At 40.0% G+C, this 20563-nt stretch overlaps 1 protein-coding gene and 1 long non-coding RNA gene across 19 annotated transcripts in view; one reads left to right on the forward strand and one right to left on the reverse strand.

Moving 5' to 3' along the window:
- LOC149457955 (uncharacterized) overlaps positions 1 to 1009 on the forward strand; it is an 86752-nt gene extending 85743 nt beyond the window's left edge. For both annotated transcript variants that reach the window (XR_016313549.1, XR_016313550.1), the window contains exon 3: positions 592 to 1009. This is a non-coding gene — a long non-coding RNA (uncharacterized LOC149457955). The remainder of the gene's footprint in view (positions 1 to 591) is intronic.
- The window catches only part of MYO18A (myosin XVIIIA), a 462365-nt gene that overhangs the window by 241832 nt on the left and 199970 nt on the right, over positions 1 to 20563 (reverse strand). For all 17 annotated transcript variants that reach the window (XM_089683011.1, XM_089683012.1, XM_089683010.1 and 14 more), the window contains 4 exons: positions 13734 to 13910; positions 10606 to 10696; positions 4661 to 4853; positions 2292 to 2378 (listed from right to left, as the gene is read on the reverse strand). In XM_089683011.1, coding sequence (XP_089539137.1) covers positions 2292 to 2378; positions 4661 to 4853; positions 10606 to 10696; positions 13734 to 13910 — 548 coding nt within the window. The remainder of the gene's footprint in view (positions 1 to 2291; positions 2379 to 4660; positions 4854 to 10605; positions 10697 to 13733; positions 13911 to 20563) is intronic.

A 20563-nucleotide genomic window follows, 5' to 3' on the forward strand; every position in this document is an offset into this window, starting at 1 on the left:
TGTTCTGCTTAAAGAGGAAATTTACTCTAACAATATTTCCCACCCTCTGCTCCTCTCCCATGCCACCATGGTCAAATATATTGAACATGTACAGATGTGCTGCAGCTTTCTGCCAGGTATTTAGAACCTGGCAGAGACCTGTGGCAATCTGTACATGCACATCACTGGTTTCCAGTAGGAGGGACCCGGTAAAGACCTGCATTGTGTGTGCATAAGCACAGGAATAACCCCACATGTGTAAAGACATTATGCAGCTCTCTGTTAGCTCACAAATACCTGGCAGAGAGGATTTGTGGAATCAGGCAACATGTGCCTGGGATGTGTGATGTGGGCCCTATGTCATTCTCGCCTAGGTGGGAAAGCAGGAAGTGCTGAACTTAAAAAAAAAAAAAAAAAAAGGAAAATATGCCTTTCTAAATGAGGAAACCTTCTTCAGTGATCTAAGGAGGGAGGGTGTGCCAGGAGGGAAGCAAAGTGGGAAAGAATGAACATTACATTTTTAGATTTTAGGCACACTACTCTAAATTATGTTAACAGCCCTCAATCTGGAAAAATCTAAAAATCTGAAACATTATTTGTGTATGTATTTAGGTGCATATAGGCTTAATGCGCGAATAGAAAATGGAGACACGTTTGAACCAATTTCCTGAAGACATTCCCCCCGAGAAGACAGGGCCACTGAAATGATGACATTTATGAGTCATGAAAATGGAACAAGTACACTTTCATCCTTATTCCTCTAACCTCATCTAAGCCTCAGTAATACCTTCTGCTCCTCCAAGAAACCTTGATAGTCTCTTACCAGTGATGAGCAACCTGTGACTTGTGGTTTCTGTTTATCACTAAATGAGCATAACCCATACTACAAGGCAAAGTATTGCAATGCAAAATATTCTTTTGTTTAACTCCTGTGCACATTTGTTCATATTTTAAATATTTCTTGCATTTTACAAAAAGCTTTATTAAACTTTAAATCACAAAATAAAAGATGCACACTTAGATTTGAGAAGAGTATAACAGTTTGTGTAAATACGTGATAGTTTGCTTTTTGTTTTATAGCCTGAATAAATATAAAGTATATGGTAGATCAACAGATGTTATCACTGCAGCTCTAATCTAAATCTCAAGCTGCCCATATGCAGAACAAATCTGTGCGATGGTTGGTCCTTGGGTGGCCCTGTTGGCACCCTCTCACTCAATATCTTTCTCTCACTCAATATCTTTAATTGAAAAATCAAAGCAGCCGGGCAGAAATGATCGCTTGAACAGTGACTGCATTCAACCAGATGCAGGCACTGTTTGGGTATTTTGACAGCCGGCGACACTATATCACAAAGTTCGCAAAGGAAGACTCATCCATTTGCACAGCTTAGTGTGAAGGATTAGATTTTTTTTGTCAAACCCACAAATTGAACAAAAAATTCTATGTGTGTATGGATGGCCAGCTACAATCTCTCGCAGCTGTAAAATAACATGTATCTGGTTTCTCTGTAAATAACAGGTTTGTAGTTTGGAACTTTTTGCGGACATTGTGTGCACATATAAATTACAAAGCTCTTCACCTTTGAGATATTGGTCTCCTGAACCTCTGGAATCATGTGAATGACAGAAGTACAGCAGACCCTAGCGACACTTGCTGTGGCCAGCTGACATATAAACCTGGGAGACAGCAACAGAGGAATCTGTGCATGTGATATTTTCCAAGTGATCACTACAAGACAATCATGAGTAGGTACAGCAGAGTTTTCACACCAGGGATAAAATCTCTTAATGGTACTAGGCTTCGCTGGAAAGCTACAAAACGATTTATGCACAACATACTGAAAAGGAAAAGCTGGTGAAATGCCAAGGAGGCATAGCCATTACAAGAAGAGCTCACCCATATTGAATAAGGAACAGATTGAATCAAAAACTATTGATTACTTACAAATGCTAACTCCCCCCACCTGCTGCGGCCTTGATGAGAGGGTTTCACCCTGCATTTTTCTCTTTTGTGAGTACTAGAAACTGTGCCATCTGCACTTACCCAGAGCTGAAATCCCTTGGATTCATCCTTTAATTATGCAATACAGTATATATGAGCAAAACTCACCAGTCTAACACTGTGTACTGTACAGCTATTCAAAATACTATGCATTTAATTGAAGAAAAAAAAAAAACACATTTGGGCACAATTACTCGAACACAAATATGTTATACATACAAAAATTACAAAATGAAAAATGCCATGACAGTATCCTTTTAACAGTCATGGAAGCAGTGGTCCTTCTGGTACCCTCTGCCTTGCTTACCAGTGTTTGATGCGAAGCTTGGTCTACAGCAGCTACTGAGCCAGATGTACTGGACTCTATTTCATCTAAAGCAAGCTCTATATTTTCCTAGAGGGGACAGATGAGTGATTAGTATTCATGAGACTAAGATTTAAGTTATGACATCATTAGATCAGTCTGTTAGTCTGTACATATAATAGTGCACTGGGTTCCATATCAACATGCTTGTTTTTCATTTTTATTCTATATTATTTATTGCATTTCTACGTACTTCTGTATATAATGTGGAAAGGTTAAAACCCTTCAGGTTTTTAATGCCATCTGCATCTCCGCTGGTGAGATTAACCCTCTCTGTCTTTATGACAGTTGTCACTAGACCTGGAGATGAGGGTACATATTCCAAAGGGACACTTGTTCATGCTTCAGAGATTTGCCTTACTTTGGAGAGACTTCCACTCGCTTCCTGTTGTGTCTTCATAGCAGGAAGCAAAGTGAACTCTTCCAAAAAAAAAAAAAAAAAAAGAGGGGGGGGGGGTCACAAACCACAAAAACGTGTGGCTATAACTAATTTTAAAAATGGCAAGAGGAGGTGAAAGGATCCAAACACAATCCAAAACACGAGATCAACTTTAGGGTGAGATACTGTATGTGAACAGATCCGTGTAATTATAAGTGAATACTGAAGCAGTGAGTGTCTAATTGGGTGGTCAAATATCACACGTTAATTAATTTTTCAGGACTTGGGGTTTAAGTTCAAACAGGCTGCCTCAGGAACCCTTTACACCAGATCATCCAACAAATTATGTTTAATTTAAGGTTTCGCTACAGTAGTACATCTATCAGACAGAATATGAAATAAGATCTACATAATTAGGTCATCATTAACTTAAAAACTAATGAGAGGTAATTACAAGGAGATGGCAAGAAAGAAACTAGAGGATTGAAGAGGAACGGATGAAGTACAGATGAAGTTGGTAACAAGGGTATTTGAACATCAACTACAACTGTGCTACATCCAGGAGATACACTAGCATTCCTTTGATCTCTAGAACAATGACTAATTGGTAAATTAAAAAAAAAACAAAAAACTGATAAATTATAGAAATGGTGAAAAAACCCACTAAACAATTCAGGTCATATATTAAAAAAGCAAGGTTAAATAATTGTTGAAATTAGCAAATATACAGAGCTATGAAGGTAACAACTATCTATTCCCTGGGTTTGTGATAAAAAAAAAAGAAAAAGTGTTATGAAAACTATAAAATAAGGGCAAATTCAGGGCATTAAAACTGAATTTTACTGGAGCCTTATTTTATACAAGCTTTTCCTTTCAGTATTGTAATCAATTTCAAGGGCAACATGGGAATTTGTTTTCTCCATTTGTAGATCCATGTTCTATTTCAGACAACATTCATCCTCCCTGAGATTCTCTCTAATAGTTAGAAAGATGCGTAATAAATGGCACCAAAACAATGACGTGACCATTTACAAAAGAAATGCAATATTTGTATGCTGGATACAGTACTCAAAATATTTAATGTCTAACTGGTGCCTGATGATGTTGATGATGATTATGATAGGGTCCTCCTTCTTCTAAAGGTAAAGCAACAAGTAAAACATAGAAGAAAATTTCATACATTTCTTTTAAGGCCAACCAACAGTTTACTGTAAAACACATAAAGGGGCATATTTATAAAACAGTGAGTTTGACATTCATCAAACATCCTCTTCAGGTGAATATTCCAGATCAAGTGTTTGATTCTGTACCAGAGAGTGTTTGCTGTAAGTCACCTTTATTGCTTTATAAATAGACCTGATAGTATACATTTTATTTGCAATTAGGAATGAAGATGTTTACCTCTTAACATTTTAAAGCAAAACTCCATGCAAAACTTTTTTAGTGTTGGATAGGATGGGGGAAAAAATAGAACCTTTTTAATGTTGTTCCCTTTAGGGTAAACCTTCCATTGCTTTCAGTTGTAGCAAAGACATGGAGCAAGGAGGACCTTTCCAACAGGGACACAAATATCAACAAAACTGCTTTTATTATTAGAGAGGAGAATGGAATAAAACATCTATGGTTTCTGCTGCTGCCTGTGTCCCCACTAAGATTTCCTTACTTCCTGTTGTGTCACCAGGACAGGAAATAGTGGGAAAACTTTCCAACAGGGCGTACACAGTACAAAAAACCCAAGAGATTTTAGCACTCCCTTCTTCTACATCAAACACAGAAAGAAACTTTTGACTGGAGTTCTACTTTATCAAGATCTTACAGAGGACAATTCACTGTAGTACTGCTATGGCAAAAGGGTATTTTACTAATTGTTCACAAATGCTAACAAGAACATTCACTGTGACTTCCAGGAACCCCAAATATCCATTAATAATACCTCCTTGTAACGCTCTAATTCCTGTGCAAAGGTTTTCTCATGGAAAAGGGCCTGCAGTCTCTCCTGTGCATAGTTATGGCAAAGTTCCTCAAAGGTAGCAGCTCGGCCTTGTTTCACCAGCTCTGGATTCTGAAAGCCGGGGGTGTCCACAATCATAATCGAGCAAAGGGAGTGCTGGCTGGATTTCAAGGCTCTGCCAAAACAACAAAAGAAAATGCTCTGTACAGGATTTGAGATGGAATTATAGAATTGGATAAATAGCCTGCGCATACAATTCTCTAGCTGGCAGGCATCCACTGAGGATATTATCAGCTCATTTCAGTAAGAATAATAAGCATTAGCTGCTGCATATTCATTCATACCACCTATCAACAATACACTTAATAACAATAAGGAGAAGGAAACGGCAAAACTCCTCCAAGTACTGCATATTTTTAATAGTTGAAGGCAGTGTATAGTGCAAAGTACTAAATAAACTTGCTGCTGTGTTATCCAGTAAAAGCCTCATCCAGCATTTAAACGGCACACAGAAAAGGGCGTGAGTACAGCTATGAACATGAGGACATAAATAACTTTTCGAGAACGTAGAAGAGTAATGCTATCCTATGCACTGTGGAAGAACCCTAAGTACCCTGAATCTTGCTCCAATAAGCTCTGGAGCAAGGATTCAACTACTGCAGAAACAAAGCAAATAAAATGATTTATACAACCCATAAGTTCTGATTAACCATTGCAGATAGCGTGCCCAATATTCACATGAGGATCCAAAAGTGGAACTAAATGCTGGGGAAGAAAAAAAAAGTACTAGGAGATAAAGCTTTGAATGTGGCACAAACTCTTCCCTTTCTCATAGCAAATTTTTTTCTTGTCTACACCGTCTTCCATGCACATGCAATGCAATTTACATTCCTAGCCCATTCCCAGTATCTCTAAGATGCGGAGAATAGAGTCAGACAATTTAACTTCAGATTATTATCATAGGCTGTTCAATGGTTATAGAGAAAAAACTGGGCCAGAAGAAGATAGCACTGAGAGGGCGAGAGAGCAGCAATGGGTGTCATGGAGCTGTTGCTATTGGAGGGGGGAAATTCTGTTATAATGTGCAAGTATTACATGTTATGGCAAAAACTGATGACCCATAGCCTTGGTACAGTTCCTTTTTAAACACACATATATAGAAAGCATCCCCTACATATCTCAAAGAACAGCATCTTTACCCTGGATCTAGTACAAATCACTCATTTTTACTAAAGCTCAGCAAAAGGTTTTTGAGCCAAGTTGTATTGTGGAAGGGTTAGAAACTCTGGCAGCGTTTATTGCTATCTTTGTCTCCTCTGTAGAGAGTATTCTTCATTATTTTAGTAAAACGGGAAAGGGCTAATAGCTTAGGGAAGGGGTGACTTATACACCTTCACATCATCATGGTCTTTACTCCCTGCATTGTTGTCTAATTAGTAAGAAGAGAGGGAACATTTCTCCAGCAGAGTCATAGCAGCAATAAAACTGTCCATAAGTGATATATTCAAGTGCTATTGGTGAGCGCTATGAAGTGGCAACAGTGTGTCGTCTTAAAGTAGACAAAGTGCAATAACATAAACGTACACTATAAACGTATAAGTGTCCAAAATGACAGTGTTGAAATATTTCTCATAGGTGCATCAACAATCTAGTGTAGGTGGGTACCGGTCACTCTCACTGGAATTACATAAATAAGGTGCTTGTGACTTCCATGGTAAGGAAAAGAGGTGTTTATTCAGCCAATGATGTGCATACAGCAGGGCAGCTTAATTCAGCATAGAAAGGAATATATTTCATTCATGAAAGGACAGCAAAGATGGCCCATACACCGGATTGTTCATGCACCTATGAGAAATATTTCAACACTGTTATTTTGGACCTTTATATGTTTATAGTGTACGTTTATGTCATTGCACTTCGTTTAAGACGACACACTGTTACCACTTTATAGTGCTCACCAATAGCGCTTGAATATATCACTTTATAATTTATTCTATATATATATGTTTAGCACTGCATTCTTGATATATATGATTTAAAGGATTAAGGGTTTTTTTCCTTATGCAAGCTGCTTATATTTTATATATTTTTTATTTTTAAGAAGCGCTCACTTGATCACTCATAATAAAACTGTCCAGGCGTTCTAATCCTTCCCCATTTTATACTCTGGTATTGGGCTTTAAAAGCATCACAGATGTCATAAAACAAACTGTTTTGTATTGACTTGGGTAATAATTTTTAGATAATGCTGTTCCTTAAGGCCCATGTTGTGGGATTATTTTGCATGAGTCAACAGTGGCTAGCATTAAAAGGAGAATTATACCCAAAACCTTTTAGCTGTACTTCGTTCTGCATTTCTGTGACTCGTTTGCAGCTGACAGCAGGCTTTAGCCCACAGAGCCGGTCCGGGCTCTGAAAGGATCTTGACCATGGTGGTCGGGATTCAACTGCCTGGACCGTTCTCAGTCTTAGAAGCAGTGTGGAACAGATGCAGCATTATTATTATTATTATACAGTATTTATATAGCGCCAAAGGGTATGCTCAGCGCTGTACAGTAGCAGGGGGGACAGAACATGAGACAATACAGTAACAATACAATACACGAGGGATTCGAGGGCCCTGCTCTTTCGAGCTTACAATCTAGGAGATTGTACCAATGGCGCATCTCTCTAGGAGAGTATAATTTTTTTTTACTTAAGCCAATACTTTTCTTTTAAATATCTTTTTTCCTTCAGCTGCATTAGATATTCTTTAAACAAGTTTATGCTATATATCACAATAACATTAATCTAGTCTGCATAAAACTGCAGTAAACATGCAACAAATCTGGGCAAATGAAACTGGACATATGATGAAAAATGAATTCATGCTGGTCCCCTTTGAGTTAAAACAGCAGTAAAGTCTAAGTTCCCCTGAATGTTAAGGGCATAGTGTGCTAGTATGCATTGTGTGCTAGCACATTATGAAAGACTAATCATAAAACGAAGCCCTCTAGCGGCGAGCTGAAACCGCTGATAGAGCTTCAACTTTCACCCGGTCTTCCTTTCAGGTTAGTGTGTTCCAGAAATTTGAATGGCTGAACCAAATACTGTCAGAGCGCAGTCACTGGCTGCAGAAATAGTGAATGCCTCCTAAATGGTGCATGCTTAGGAGATATTCCTTGTACCTACAGGGAAACTCTCTTATAAGCTTACCTGAAGGGACAAGTCACCAAGCGGTGTTTACTACCACGTTTTCTGTAAATTTCACGCTTGGCCCTCTACCATCCTATTACCTGAGTCTACCAAATGAATAGTGAGGCCACCCATTTTGTACCTTGAATGTAAGGCAGGAGGAAGCAGGACCAAGCTCAACTTTTACAGCAAAAGACAAAACTTTGTGTATAACTTTTGCTGGCTATATCTTTGGTTCTATGAGCCATCTGTCATACACTATTTACTGAATGCAACCTCTGCTTGGGCATTTTGTCATCATATGTCAGTATGAATTGTTCAATTTTGCGACAGGTTTATTCTAAATAAAGGCTGCTTTTAAAAATTAGAAAAATCTCTAAATAAGGTGAAATATGTTAAACATATTGCATTCTCTGAAAACTTTCACCATTCGGTTCCTTTTAGATGAAATTTAAATGAATGAGAATGAAAGAGCTGTTCAGTAGAGGCGATGGGTACAGGCCTAATCGGTGAGCAGCGCCCAGTGTTTGATTCAAACTGAGCGTATGCCCTTAGTCTCACTCAACTGAGAAATAAATCACCTGCTTGATGGATGATGGCAACACAATCCATTTAAAGAATGAACATGAACAACAGTGATCAGACTGCAATTCACCTGAACAGAAGACTGATGCCCTAGTTATCAGCGCACGGAGAGCTGTTCTATGTGAATACACACATTAGAGAATCAAAACAAAGCCAAAATGAGGTTCTAAATATAGGGGAAAAGCCATGCTTTAATCATTTAATCAATGGTGAATTTACTGGAGAGTGAAACGTATGGCATTAAAGGCACTGTAGATACTAAGGCATGTTAAAGCTAACCACTAGGCAGACATAAAAGGACACAGTATCTGTAATCATTAGAACACAATTAATTGTACTTTTAAATATAAGTAGTGTAAGTAACTGAATTTCACCTGGTATCAGCCTCTAGCAGTCCCTGTACAGCAGGGCTGGGATGTGAGAAGAAGAAGCAGCACAATGAGCCAATCCACTCATGTACTTATAAGCAGCAGGCATGAGAGGAAAGCCGTGTAGCACGGAGATGAGCTTGTCCGCGTATTGCTTCTCTTTTCACTGTGAAGTGGACTAAATGATGCTGACAATCAGACCAAAGACATCTAGTGGCAGATAATGAGCACTGCAGAGGAAATCCCTGGACTGAAGGTGGATATAGCAGCAAATCTGGCTTTGGTATTTTAGCTTTTAATAGGCTATTTATTTTTATCCTATTTGCAGGAGTTTGCTTTAGGATATATAGTTATGTGCTGTTAATTCCTATTCCAGCATTTTTTTTTCTTTTAAGAAATGCCTCAACTCCCACCTACCAAACTCTCATTAACTTGCATAAATTAGCCTGAGGCAAAACTACACAGAAACAGCAGTTGGCTGGCATAAGACAAACAAACAAGATTCCTTTGACATTCAGCCACAATAGAGAAGACTTTGTTTCAATCTCATTTCTTAATTTCCATCTATTCTAATTTTTCTCTGCTTAATGAAGCAAGTTCATATCTGGGCTTGCTGTTGGGTAAGGTTAATCTTGTGCACACGATGATAATATCAGACAAATGGTCGTCCACCTTTTCTTTTTTTTTTTTTTTTTATGCTAGTCTCAGATCGAAAATGAATAGGTTTCTCATACGACAGTCTTGGTCATTCAATTTTTTAGGGACAAATACTGTACTGATTAAAGGAAAATTATTTGTTTGGTTATCGCATGAGAAAATTTTCGTGCTTGTCTGTTTAGATATTTTCACAAGATTGATTGGTCACAGCAGGTCACATGGTACCGGCAACGGGGCAGTACTCAGATCTGTCATCGGCCGTGTCCGAGGTACACGGCCGGTGACAGATCGCGCCGCTGTGCTGCTCTGCAGGCGCACAAACTGTGCATGCACGGGAGGATGCCATATGGCGTCCACCCGGAACGCTGAGGGATTTTGCCGGCCACCATTCGGCCACTGGCCGGGCGGCAAGAGGTTAAAGGCAGATTTTTTTTATTTTTTATTTATTTTTATTTATTTTTTTGTTTAAAAATAACATGTCATACTTGCCTGCTTTGTGCAGTGGTTTTGCACACAGCAGTCCTGATCATCCTCTTCTCAGGTCCCCTGCTGGTGCTCCTGTCCCCTCCTTCCTGCCTAGTGCCCCATAGCAAGCAGCCTGCTATGGAGGCTTCAGAGCCGCTGCTCTGTGTCCATTTACACATGGAGCATGGCTTGCCCCGTCCCCATCTCTCTCCTTACAGGCTCACTGGCTGTAACTGACAGCAGTGGGAGCCAATGCCTATCAGTAGGAGACTAATCTCTTTACAACAGTATAACGTGCAAAACAGACACTGCAAAAACTTACAAACAAAAAATGAAAAACTGACCTCACATTCTGAAAGCACTAGATGTCTATTATGTTGATCCGATGGTTTCAATATCTTCAGTCACTGACTCAACAAAAGGTATGTAGATCAGAAGTTTTGTTTAGTAGCACACGCTTGTTTAGGTCAGTGACTAAAAAGTATTGAAGCCAGAGAGAGCCAGGTAATTTTAAAATTGGGATGACAATGGAAGGCCACATACAGTATAGGTCTCAGTGTGATACAAGTTTCAGCAGCAAAACCATCATCCAAAAATTAACTTCAATGAACTATGTTTTCTGTTATTAAAGATTCTCAATTTAGCATCTTGGGTAATCTGATCTTCCGTCTTACATACCTGTTTAGCAGCGAAATGAGCAAAGTGAAAAGCTCTGAGTACAATCCAGAGGCCATGCCTTCCAAACATTCCAAAGCAGACAATTTGGGACCTTTGTGGGCAGAAAAAAAATAATAATATAATGAATATATAATTTACAGAGCAAGGCTCAGATAGTGTGTGTAGTAAATACTGGCAAATTGAGGAAGTCACAACTGTAAACAGTCTGTATTCTGAATAAAACCGAGGACCAAATTATTTTAGGTGAAAGCTGACTGGTCAGTGCTGGCAGCAGTGTGCTCACTGATGGTACCAAAAAATGAATATCATTTGTCTGGCTGTACTGTCTGACATGACTATGTAAATCTAGAACATGGAACGATTAGGATGAGCAAAAATGTAAATAACTTTTGCATGTAACATAGTTATATTACCAATGATTGGTAATTTAAAAAAACAAACAAAAACAAAGCAAATCTGTTGTTAAGTGCAGTTTGTATTGTATATGTACATAGGGGCAGCCAGATTTGCTCAATACATACCTTATGTACAGGCTTATGTGCTTTTCTGCTCCATTACCTAATGCAAGTTTGTTGTGCAAGGCTAGGCTACCAAACTGACACCAAACACACAATGGAGGAAGGATTCAGCTTCCTTTCACTTTCCTGTCACAGAGACTACCGTGTGAAAGTGGAGCAGACCTATACACAGGCAGGTTGTGAGGGTCACCATGTCTATTATAAAATGGAGGTCATTGCCTTGAGTCTAATCAGCCTATGGCACCTCATCATAGAAATCACTTATGCATCGAAGAATGACTCTGAGTAATTGAAAACTTGAAGCAAAATGCAAAAAAGAAAGAAAAAAAAATGAATAAAGGAAATGTCAGATGAACATGTGAGGCCGGGAATGAGATGTTTCATTTAAAAGCTGGGATTTATACATTTTAAAAAGGTTAGGAGATTTAAAGTCAACATAAAATTGTAGAGATTAGGTCATGTGAGTCACATCTCAGGTAAAATTCAAACCAAGCTTTAATAGGCAGACAATCCTGCCTTTTTTATGTTTAGCTGATGTCTTACTGGGTTCTTAATGGGATCTACAGATTTGTTAGGATAAGAAAAATAAATCTGTAAATTAAAAAAATCAAAACTATATGTGAAGCCTTACCACATAAAACAACCCAATCAGTTTTTAGAAATGCAAAGCAAAACATTTGTGTGTGTACAGTATAACATTATAATTACTTTCTTTCCCTTTCATTTTTTTTATGTAAGTGATCACATAAGCTGTTTTCAGCTGCATAAGAAAGGTCACTGAGCTGGGGGGGGGAGAGAGACTGCAGGGGGCCAGTCAACAAGAGGCAGTGAAACAGCAGTACACTGATCAGAGGGGCGTGTCGGCACAAGTCGGACAACTGAAGGACAGGCAGGCTGTGCTAACATTACAGCCAGAAAACTGACCATACTGGGATGGATGTGCTTTCATTTCCAATGTTTGAAATAGGAGAGCAGGGGGGCTGGCAGGATCACCAGGTATTTCACACAAAAGGAAGCAATCCAAGGAGAACAGGAAACATTTAAACACACGGTACAACACACACTTAACAGGAATATGAAATCATGGGGTAACAAACACTTTAAATAACGGTGTGAGATACATCTCATGAAATCTACCACTGTTATTGTTAAGCAGCATACTCATCATCTGATGGCTTTTATATTAAAAGCAATTCAGTCTATTACTAGACCCCCTACTGGCACGCTTATATTCATCTTCCCAGTTCCCCCAGCTGTTCCATTCTTATGGAAAATCACACCCCTTGTTATCAGACAGTGTCAGATCCCATGATATTGATGACACTATCCTTCTCATTATCTGACATTGGTTTGGATTGACAACTGGCAACTCAGGCCCAAGCATGGTATCCTGGGAGCAGGTCATAGGCTCCCTCATACCTGAAGAACCAGGTATTTGCGACAGCTGTATCAGAGCTAGAGTTATCAAAATCAGCTGAAAATCAAGCCATCAGCAGGGATTTAAATAGCCCTTGCAGCTCAAAAAAAATGTTTTCATAGCAGCAAGTGACAATGGATAATTTACTACGTCAAAGAAAGACAAATTAAACAATGTTGTTATTTCCAAAAAAATACAGTAGCAGTATTATGCAATATATGCAACCTAAACAGAACCATTACGGTCTATTTGCAAAATTGTGACGTATGATATAAGCTACAAAATAGAAGTGAATATTTATAAGTATACAGAATTAGCCATTTTATTCCAAAGAGATGCAAAGTCAAGATGTAATACTACTAAATGGCTTTATCAGATTAAATGGATTCTTATTCAGTTTGGTCTCCTAGTTTATAACAAGATGTGCAATTTCCTGTACACTTGTCAGAGGCTTTTACTGAACTCGAGCACCTCTGGTTCTGTTTCATGGTGATTTAGTACAGCTACATTAATAGTAGGATTCATAAGCAGCTAAGTAGAAAGGGGGCAGGAGTAAGCTGTAAGGTAATGTTGCTATTTTAGATTAATTTAACAATAATTCCATGCAAAATTTTATTAAAAAAAAGGCACGCATTCTCACATAAGGCTGAAGACTTTTCAATAGTTTATCACTGCAAATACATTCTGCAGATTATGTATTAAAGGATAAGCTCATCTTTGGGAAATATAAGTTCACCCCGATTTTAGGGTGGAACATGTAAACTGCTCCTGCAGTCACTCTTCAATCCCAGTACTCCCAGTGACCGCAGGTCGGAGATCTTCTCCCTGTACCTGCTGTCACTATTTTAAGAGCACGGCTGTGCAGGGTTCCTCCGACACGGCTGCATCATTTATTGCATTCTGTAAATGAACTACAAGCCTTTGTGACTGTCAGCTTGTTGTTCTCAATGAACAACCAGTGTGTTGTTGAGTGCTGTAGGTACAAGCAGACAGCTTACACTGACAGTCTGCAAAAGCCCTGCATTGCACCCACAGTCTACTGATCTGCGGATCCAATGCCTTACAGGCTCCTAAAAAAATAAATAATAATAAATGCACATTTTTTACTATTTTTTTTTAAAGTGAACTTATCCTTTAAATATGTAATATACATACTACATTTGCAGTAATAAACACGGGGAAGGTCAGCTTACCAGAACCATCTCCTTGGCTGGCATCATCGAGTCCTTGGCGAAAAGAGGTTGACTTTTGGAGGGTGCTGGTTTTGGATTGGTGTTTGAATATGGATGAGGAAAGTTCTTCCAGTGAACAGCCCAGGAGATACGCAGCTTTCTGGGCCCATTCATGGCGTGCAAATTGCTTCCTGCCACCTTTTGGAGAAGAGATTTTTTTTATCAATCAGCTGAGCCATTTTGTGAGTGACTAATATATTACACAATAGTCATACAGAAGAAAAGAAAGACTATTTTGAATACAAATTAAGCATCATGTCTATTTAGGTACAACTATCCAACAGCCATAAGGATGTTCACAAGGTCAACAGCAAATCTTACATGACCAGTGGAATTTACATACATGTCTTTTGTTCTTCACACAATTTTCTGCAAACTCAAGTGACTAGGTGTGTAGGCATGTACTAGGAGATGAATAGTTTTTAAATGCTGCCATTGCCACATCTGAATAGAGCAATCATTTCAGGACCCCAGACTCCTAGAACACATATATTGCCCTATTCTAAAGCTGGCCACATAGGTAAACATTTCTCTTGTTCAGCTTTCTGATCTGAACGAGGGAGATACAGTATATAGTATTCCCCATCCATGCTAAACAGCATGACGGATGAATCTATCTCCACCAGCTATTGTATTCTGACAGCCCACACGTGTGGCTGGCAGAATACCGCTTCTGTGAATGCAGCTGATTGGCTGCAGTCATTGGTCGATTGATATTTTCATGCCTGGTTTCTTTAATTTCTCAAATTTTGTTGGAGCTGGGTGGTGTCAGCAGAGTAACCCATGGCTTCAATTTTTCATGAAGTGTATGGCCAGTTTTACACATGGATGGATACCTGCTAAACCTCGACCATGTTTACATGCTTTCCGGCTGCAACTCAGTAAAAGAAGAAAAAGGCCCCTGAGTAAAGGTATAAAAGGAAACTTGAAAGGGTGGCAGTACTAGCAAATTCTGCTACATTATGTAGATACAGCAGCTGATTTACAAAAACTATAGAGTTTAAACTGGTATTAAACACAAACTTACATGAAAATGTTTTTCATTTTGTTTCCCCAGGTGACCAAGTGCATATAGTATTTGATCCCAATTCTAACCGGTGCACCCTTGTCCTCTAGCATCTTGTAATGCTGACTGTAGCTCCACCCTCATTTGAAGCCCAAATTATGGTCATCCCTCATGGGGAAGATACAGCCAGCATAGAGGTTCACTCCCTCTCTAAACTGTGTAATCAGTCACTTTTATGAATAAACAATCAGCACGGCTTGTTCCTTCATAATATTAAAAGACTCCACCCAGCTGCGGTTCTGTGCAAAGTATCTGCCAGAGCCCTACATGTATATAGGCAGCCACAGATAGATTACATGGAGCTGTATCTCTGAGTTATCTTTTACTATTATGAATAAAAAAGTAACACTGATCATTCATTCATAATAGTGACAGATCACTCAGCACTGTGGCTTTGTATGTCTATTAATTACTATTTTTACACATACACAGCCCAGCCAAAGGACCACACAGCACTGTGCAATCTGTCTCTTTTGTGATAACAATCAGCAATGTTGGGCCGGTGCCCTGTATGACACAGCACACAACACTGATGATCCATTCATAAAACTGAAACATCACATAGCACTGCGATCTTGCAGCTATATGGATTTGGTCCCTGGGGGAATAAATATGAAAAACTGTAAAGAGCCTTCTTCCTTAAAACCTGGGGTTGATTCATATTATAGTATATGTCTAGTGGGGAAGTGTTAGGATCTGTATTTTAAAATACCCCCCGCAGTTAAAGTGCAAATAATCACAGTGAAAACAAGTATGTGCAAATAAACTATGAGAACTGGGTAGCGGCTACCCTAATGTCATATGTTTCCCACGTACTATACAATAGATAATATAAATAAAAGGGTGCGCTCACCGTATACAACTCTTAAATAATTATAGTGCAAAACTCTAAAACAACATAATCATCATCGGGCAGTCAAAAATAAATGTTCTTTAAAATGTCCTTATAAATCCAAAGTGCCAGTGCAATGAAAAGTGCCACATAAAAGTGCAAACATATGTGCCATGACTCTTCTTAAAGATAAAGTGCTTTGTGCTCCGTGCAAATATACTCCGCTCCACCAATCTTTGTGTGGTCATCCATGTCCCCTGCAGGGACCATACTCATGTATTATGGGGCCCTCTTTCCAGCACCCGTAATAATTTGCCAAAAAGCTCTCTGTGGAAAAGCCGCTGCTCTGTACACCCTGGACAAACAGACAAATGTGAGTGTACTATTGTTCTTATCTTTTGAAGTCTATTAAACGGTAAAACCCTATGAAATTTTTCTCTGGCTTCCTCTCTATACATAGGCTATGCAGAGCTAAAAGTCTGGTTCTAACGATAACAATACTATACACAGTAGGACTGTGTGAAAGCGTATATTGACCTTTCCTTGGCACTTTTTTTTTGCACTGGCACTTTGGATTTATAAGAACACTTTAAAAGGACATATATTTTTGACTGACTGCACAATGATTATGTTGTTATATAGAATTGCACTATAATTATTTAAGAGTTGTATATGGTGAGCGTAGCCTTTCATTAAAATTATCAAGTGTTACAACGTATACATTTTTTTAAATTTTCTTGGTATCTCTGCTGTAGACATCACTTCCTATCTGGTAAAACTATTGTCACCAGGACAGGACATGAGGGTAAGACTGAGTTCACAAATCAACGGAGAGCCGCCAGAGCAGTGAAGCAGTAAAGCTGCGCTAGGGAGCAGTGTGGAGTGCAATTCAGTGTATCACATGGCTCCCTTTGTTTTTTCTTTTGTATGGACTTTACTTGAAATGTACAAAGTGTACACTTCATTCACGGCAACGTGATGTGTTGTATATTGCCATGCAATTTGGCTCGGTGCGCTGCGATAAAATGCAGCATGTGTGCAATGTCCAAAGCCATAAATCGCATGGTAATGTACATTGGTACATTTCAACTGACAAATAACAGCTGGTTTGTGACTGTTCACAGAGCAACAACTCTATTTTTCCCATCTTAAGTGTTTTTTGTTTTTTTGTTGTGTTTAGTAACACAAAGCAGCTTAGGTCTCCCCAGATAAACTCACAGCATCAGCATGTGAAATGAGAAACTCAATATGTCTCAATACGAGTCAACTAAACATCTTTTGCACTGCATCCAGCGCCGAGACACTGATCATCAAAACAGGACAGAATAGACACAATCACTTGGCAGTATATAAAAGCAATAAAGATAAAACACTTTCTTTACCTTCATCTGCTTCTGTATTGCAACGGAGCAGCATGCAACATGCAAATAAAAACACTTGGTTAGAAAACAGACAAACACAAATGTGCAGTTCTTCAATCAGAAGAAAAGGCAGGTATGGAAGGGGGACAGTGAACAGGTTGCTGCAGCAGGCTGTGCAGGTCAGGTCTCTGCGTGTTACTACAACACGCTGACCACAGGTGCTGCCAAATTAGAAGATTAGAGAAGGGAAACACTGCAGGGTACAGGCAATTGCATGCTTGGATTTCTTTTCAACCTTTTAGCCACTATCAGCCAAGATTCTTACAGACTTACTAAAAGAACAAATTGGCCAGACAAGACTGATCTCAATCTTACCTTATAAAAAAAATAAAAATATTAAGAGGAGACTGTTAACAGTTTGTGGCTCCTGGCTTATTAGGTGTGGTCATAAATACAGCATTTTAAATATTGTGTCATAAGCAGGGGTGTAGGAAGATAACTGTGACCAGGATGAGGGGAGGATGGGGACACTCTTGACCCTATTCTATAATTTAATAATGACAGACAGTTCTTATTGTTATTGCTGATCACAGAAGGACAAAAGAGAAGGATGTTTTCATAAAGCCACTAGACCTATAAAATCTCTAAATGGAAAATAAGATAGATTTAGGATTTTTTTTTTAACTATTATTATTTTAATAATAAAAAGGTGCCTCTATAGGTTTTGCTGAGCGTTCTGGGTTTTTCTGTAGGACAGAGCACAGCAGCAGTTTCAAAAAGGTGCCTCTATAGCACTGCTTTTGCGGAGCTTTCTGGGTTTTCTGTATGAAAGAGCATAGCAGCAGTTTGTGAATTTCTCTAATTAAAATTTTATATGTACCTATACATAGCAGAGGTTAGGTTTGACCAACTGGATAATCAGGCCTCATGTAGAAAATGAAAAAATGGAAGCAGATTATCATATTTTAAACACCTTTACAATTGCCTTACATATGTGCAGGGCAAAAGGGTGGACCACTGGTAACATGATTGCAGATACTCAGTACTCAGAACTGTTTAAGCCCGGGTTCACACTGATGCGATGAGGCACATTCCTGTGCAAATCACATGCAATTTCTGCGTGGTGCAATTTGGGCCATATATTTTGTACCGCATCCGCACCAAAAAAGTGCAGGGCCCTTTTTTAGTCCGCACCAAAATTGGTGTGAACACCCATGCGATACGATTCTGCACATAGCACTGCGTTTTACAAACTGATTTTGGGGAGTCATTAAGTGACTACACGCAGTGATTCGTATGAACAAGGTGTGATTATGATGCAGTGCTAAATTGCACAGGAATCGGTGCAAATTCCGCACCTCATCAGTGTGAGCACAGGCTAAAGGGACACTGGAAAGGGGTTAATAAGCCAGCGATAAACTCAGCCTTCCATCTTCCTAATAAAAGGGCTTGGCCCTGCTTCACTGAGATTTTTTAGGTTTTACAACTATAAAAAAAAACAAGAAAAAACAATAGTCAAAAACACCCGTAATGACAACTACATGGTCTGATCTTCACTCAGTTGCAGTGAATGTGCTGACAGCTGAAAGGCCTCTTCAATGAGGAGTTTAGATCATATATGAAAGCAGGAGTATGATGAAATAGGCTTTTTTTTTTCCTAAGGTGAAAAAGGTCCAGTGGAAAAATATTTGCTTTAATAGGCATCAGTAATTTAATTGAACAGCATATCCCTTTAACATGGTTTCTTCTAATGGAAAGTAAATAAAGCACTTATAAATAATCCCCCTGATACCATCTATAAAAGATTCCCGTTTACATAAGTATTGCTGTGATAGTTGAGATTATGGGATTTGGCTTCTATTACAGAAAACTTTCTGGATAATTTTGCCGGTAAATTGTGTTTTGTGAAAAAGAAAGCCGATTAGTTCAATATAATAGTAGTTAGGGTCCATGCAAATTGGTGATTTCCATTGTTGCCAAAAGCATAAGAATTGGACGCGCACAATTTTTTCAGAACATAGCGCACCACAATGCTGGGTAGTGCATTACTGTGCATCAGGAGACTGTTGCAATGCATTTGCATCACAGGTACTCTCAGCAAACATGCTGGGGTGCCATGAACAATCAATACCACCACAACATGCTAATGCATGCAACACTGGAAAGCTAATGTGCGTGTTACTGAAATATACAGCAACGTAAATGTGGCCCTCAGTAAGGCTAGGTTAACACCTATGATTGTTGAGATGGATGCATTTTTTGAACACACAATTCTGATGCGCTTCATGTTTTTTTGAGGGCCAATAGGCAAGTATTGTGCGACTTTGATGCGACTTGAGTGCCAGAGAGTGTAAAGATGCATCAAAGTTGCACTCAATACTTTTATATTGGCCAACTAGCAAAACGCAACAAAAACACAACACTTGCGTTTTTGGTTTGGTTCCATTGAAGTCTATTACACCAAAAACCCAATCTGCTGCAGGGGGAAAAAAATTCCTTACCCTTTCAAAAAATGCAGCAGCTGGAAATGCATAGATATGAACATGTCCCAGAAGAAACCATGCTAAATGGACTGCAGTGCATTTCTGCAAACTGAGAAATGCACGGAGAACCTAGGCCAGTGGTGGCGAACCCGTGGCACGCGTGCCACAGCCGGCACGCCGAGCCTTATCTGTGGGCACGCCAGGAGAATCCAGCGGCGCGCTGTCTTCCCGGCTGTAGTGTGCGTGACAGCCGGGTCCCAAGTGCGCATGCACAAGAAGCAGTGCTCCTTGTGAATGGTAAGGCGGTACCTGGGACACATGACAGATCCCAGAAGCCGCCGGACCAATCACAAAGCGCAGCGCTTCTCGCGCATGCGCATGCGCACTGGGCATCCGGCTGTCCGACGAGCGCCCACACTACAGAAGCCGGGAAGACAGCGAGCGGCTGGATCGAGGAACAGGTAAGATAAAAAAAAAAAACTCTGCGGAAGTAAGAGCGGGTACCTGTCAAATTCAGGTACCCGCTCCCCCTCCCTCCCCAAAGGTCAGCAGTCATCCCCATGCTGTGTCCCCAGTCTCTGGTCATCCCCGTGCTGTGTCCCCAGTCTCTGGTCATCCCCGTGCTGTGTCCCCAGTCTCTGGTCATCCCCGTGCTGTGTCCCCAGTCTCTGGTCATCCCCGTGCTGTGTCCCCAGTCTCTGGTCATCCCCGTGCTGTGTCCCCAGTCTCTGGTCATCCCCGTGCTGTGTCCCCAGTCTCTGGTCATCCCCGTGCTGTGTCCCCAGTCTCTGGTCATCCCCGTGCTGTGTCCCCAGTCTCTGGTCATCCCCGTGCTGTGTCCCCAGTCTCTGGTCATCCCCGTGCTGTGTCCCCAGTCTCTGGTCATCCCCGTGCTGTGTCCGCAGTCTCTGGTCATCCCCGTGCTGTGTCCCCAGTCTCTGGTCATCCCCGTGCTGTGTCCCCAGTCTCTGGTCATCCCCGTGCTGTGTCCCCAGTCTCTGGTCATCCCCGTGCTGTGTCCCCAGTCTCTGGTCATCCCCGTGCTGTGT

Source organism: Staurois parvus, unplaced genomic scaffold (genome assembly GCF_062004578.1).
Source record: "Staurois parvus isolate SC_StPar_1 unplaced genomic scaffold, SC_StPar_1.0 ptg000299l, whole genome shotgun sequence".
Classification (NCBI taxonomy): Eukaryota; Metazoa; Chordata; class Amphibia; order Anura; family Ranidae; genus Staurois; species Staurois parvus.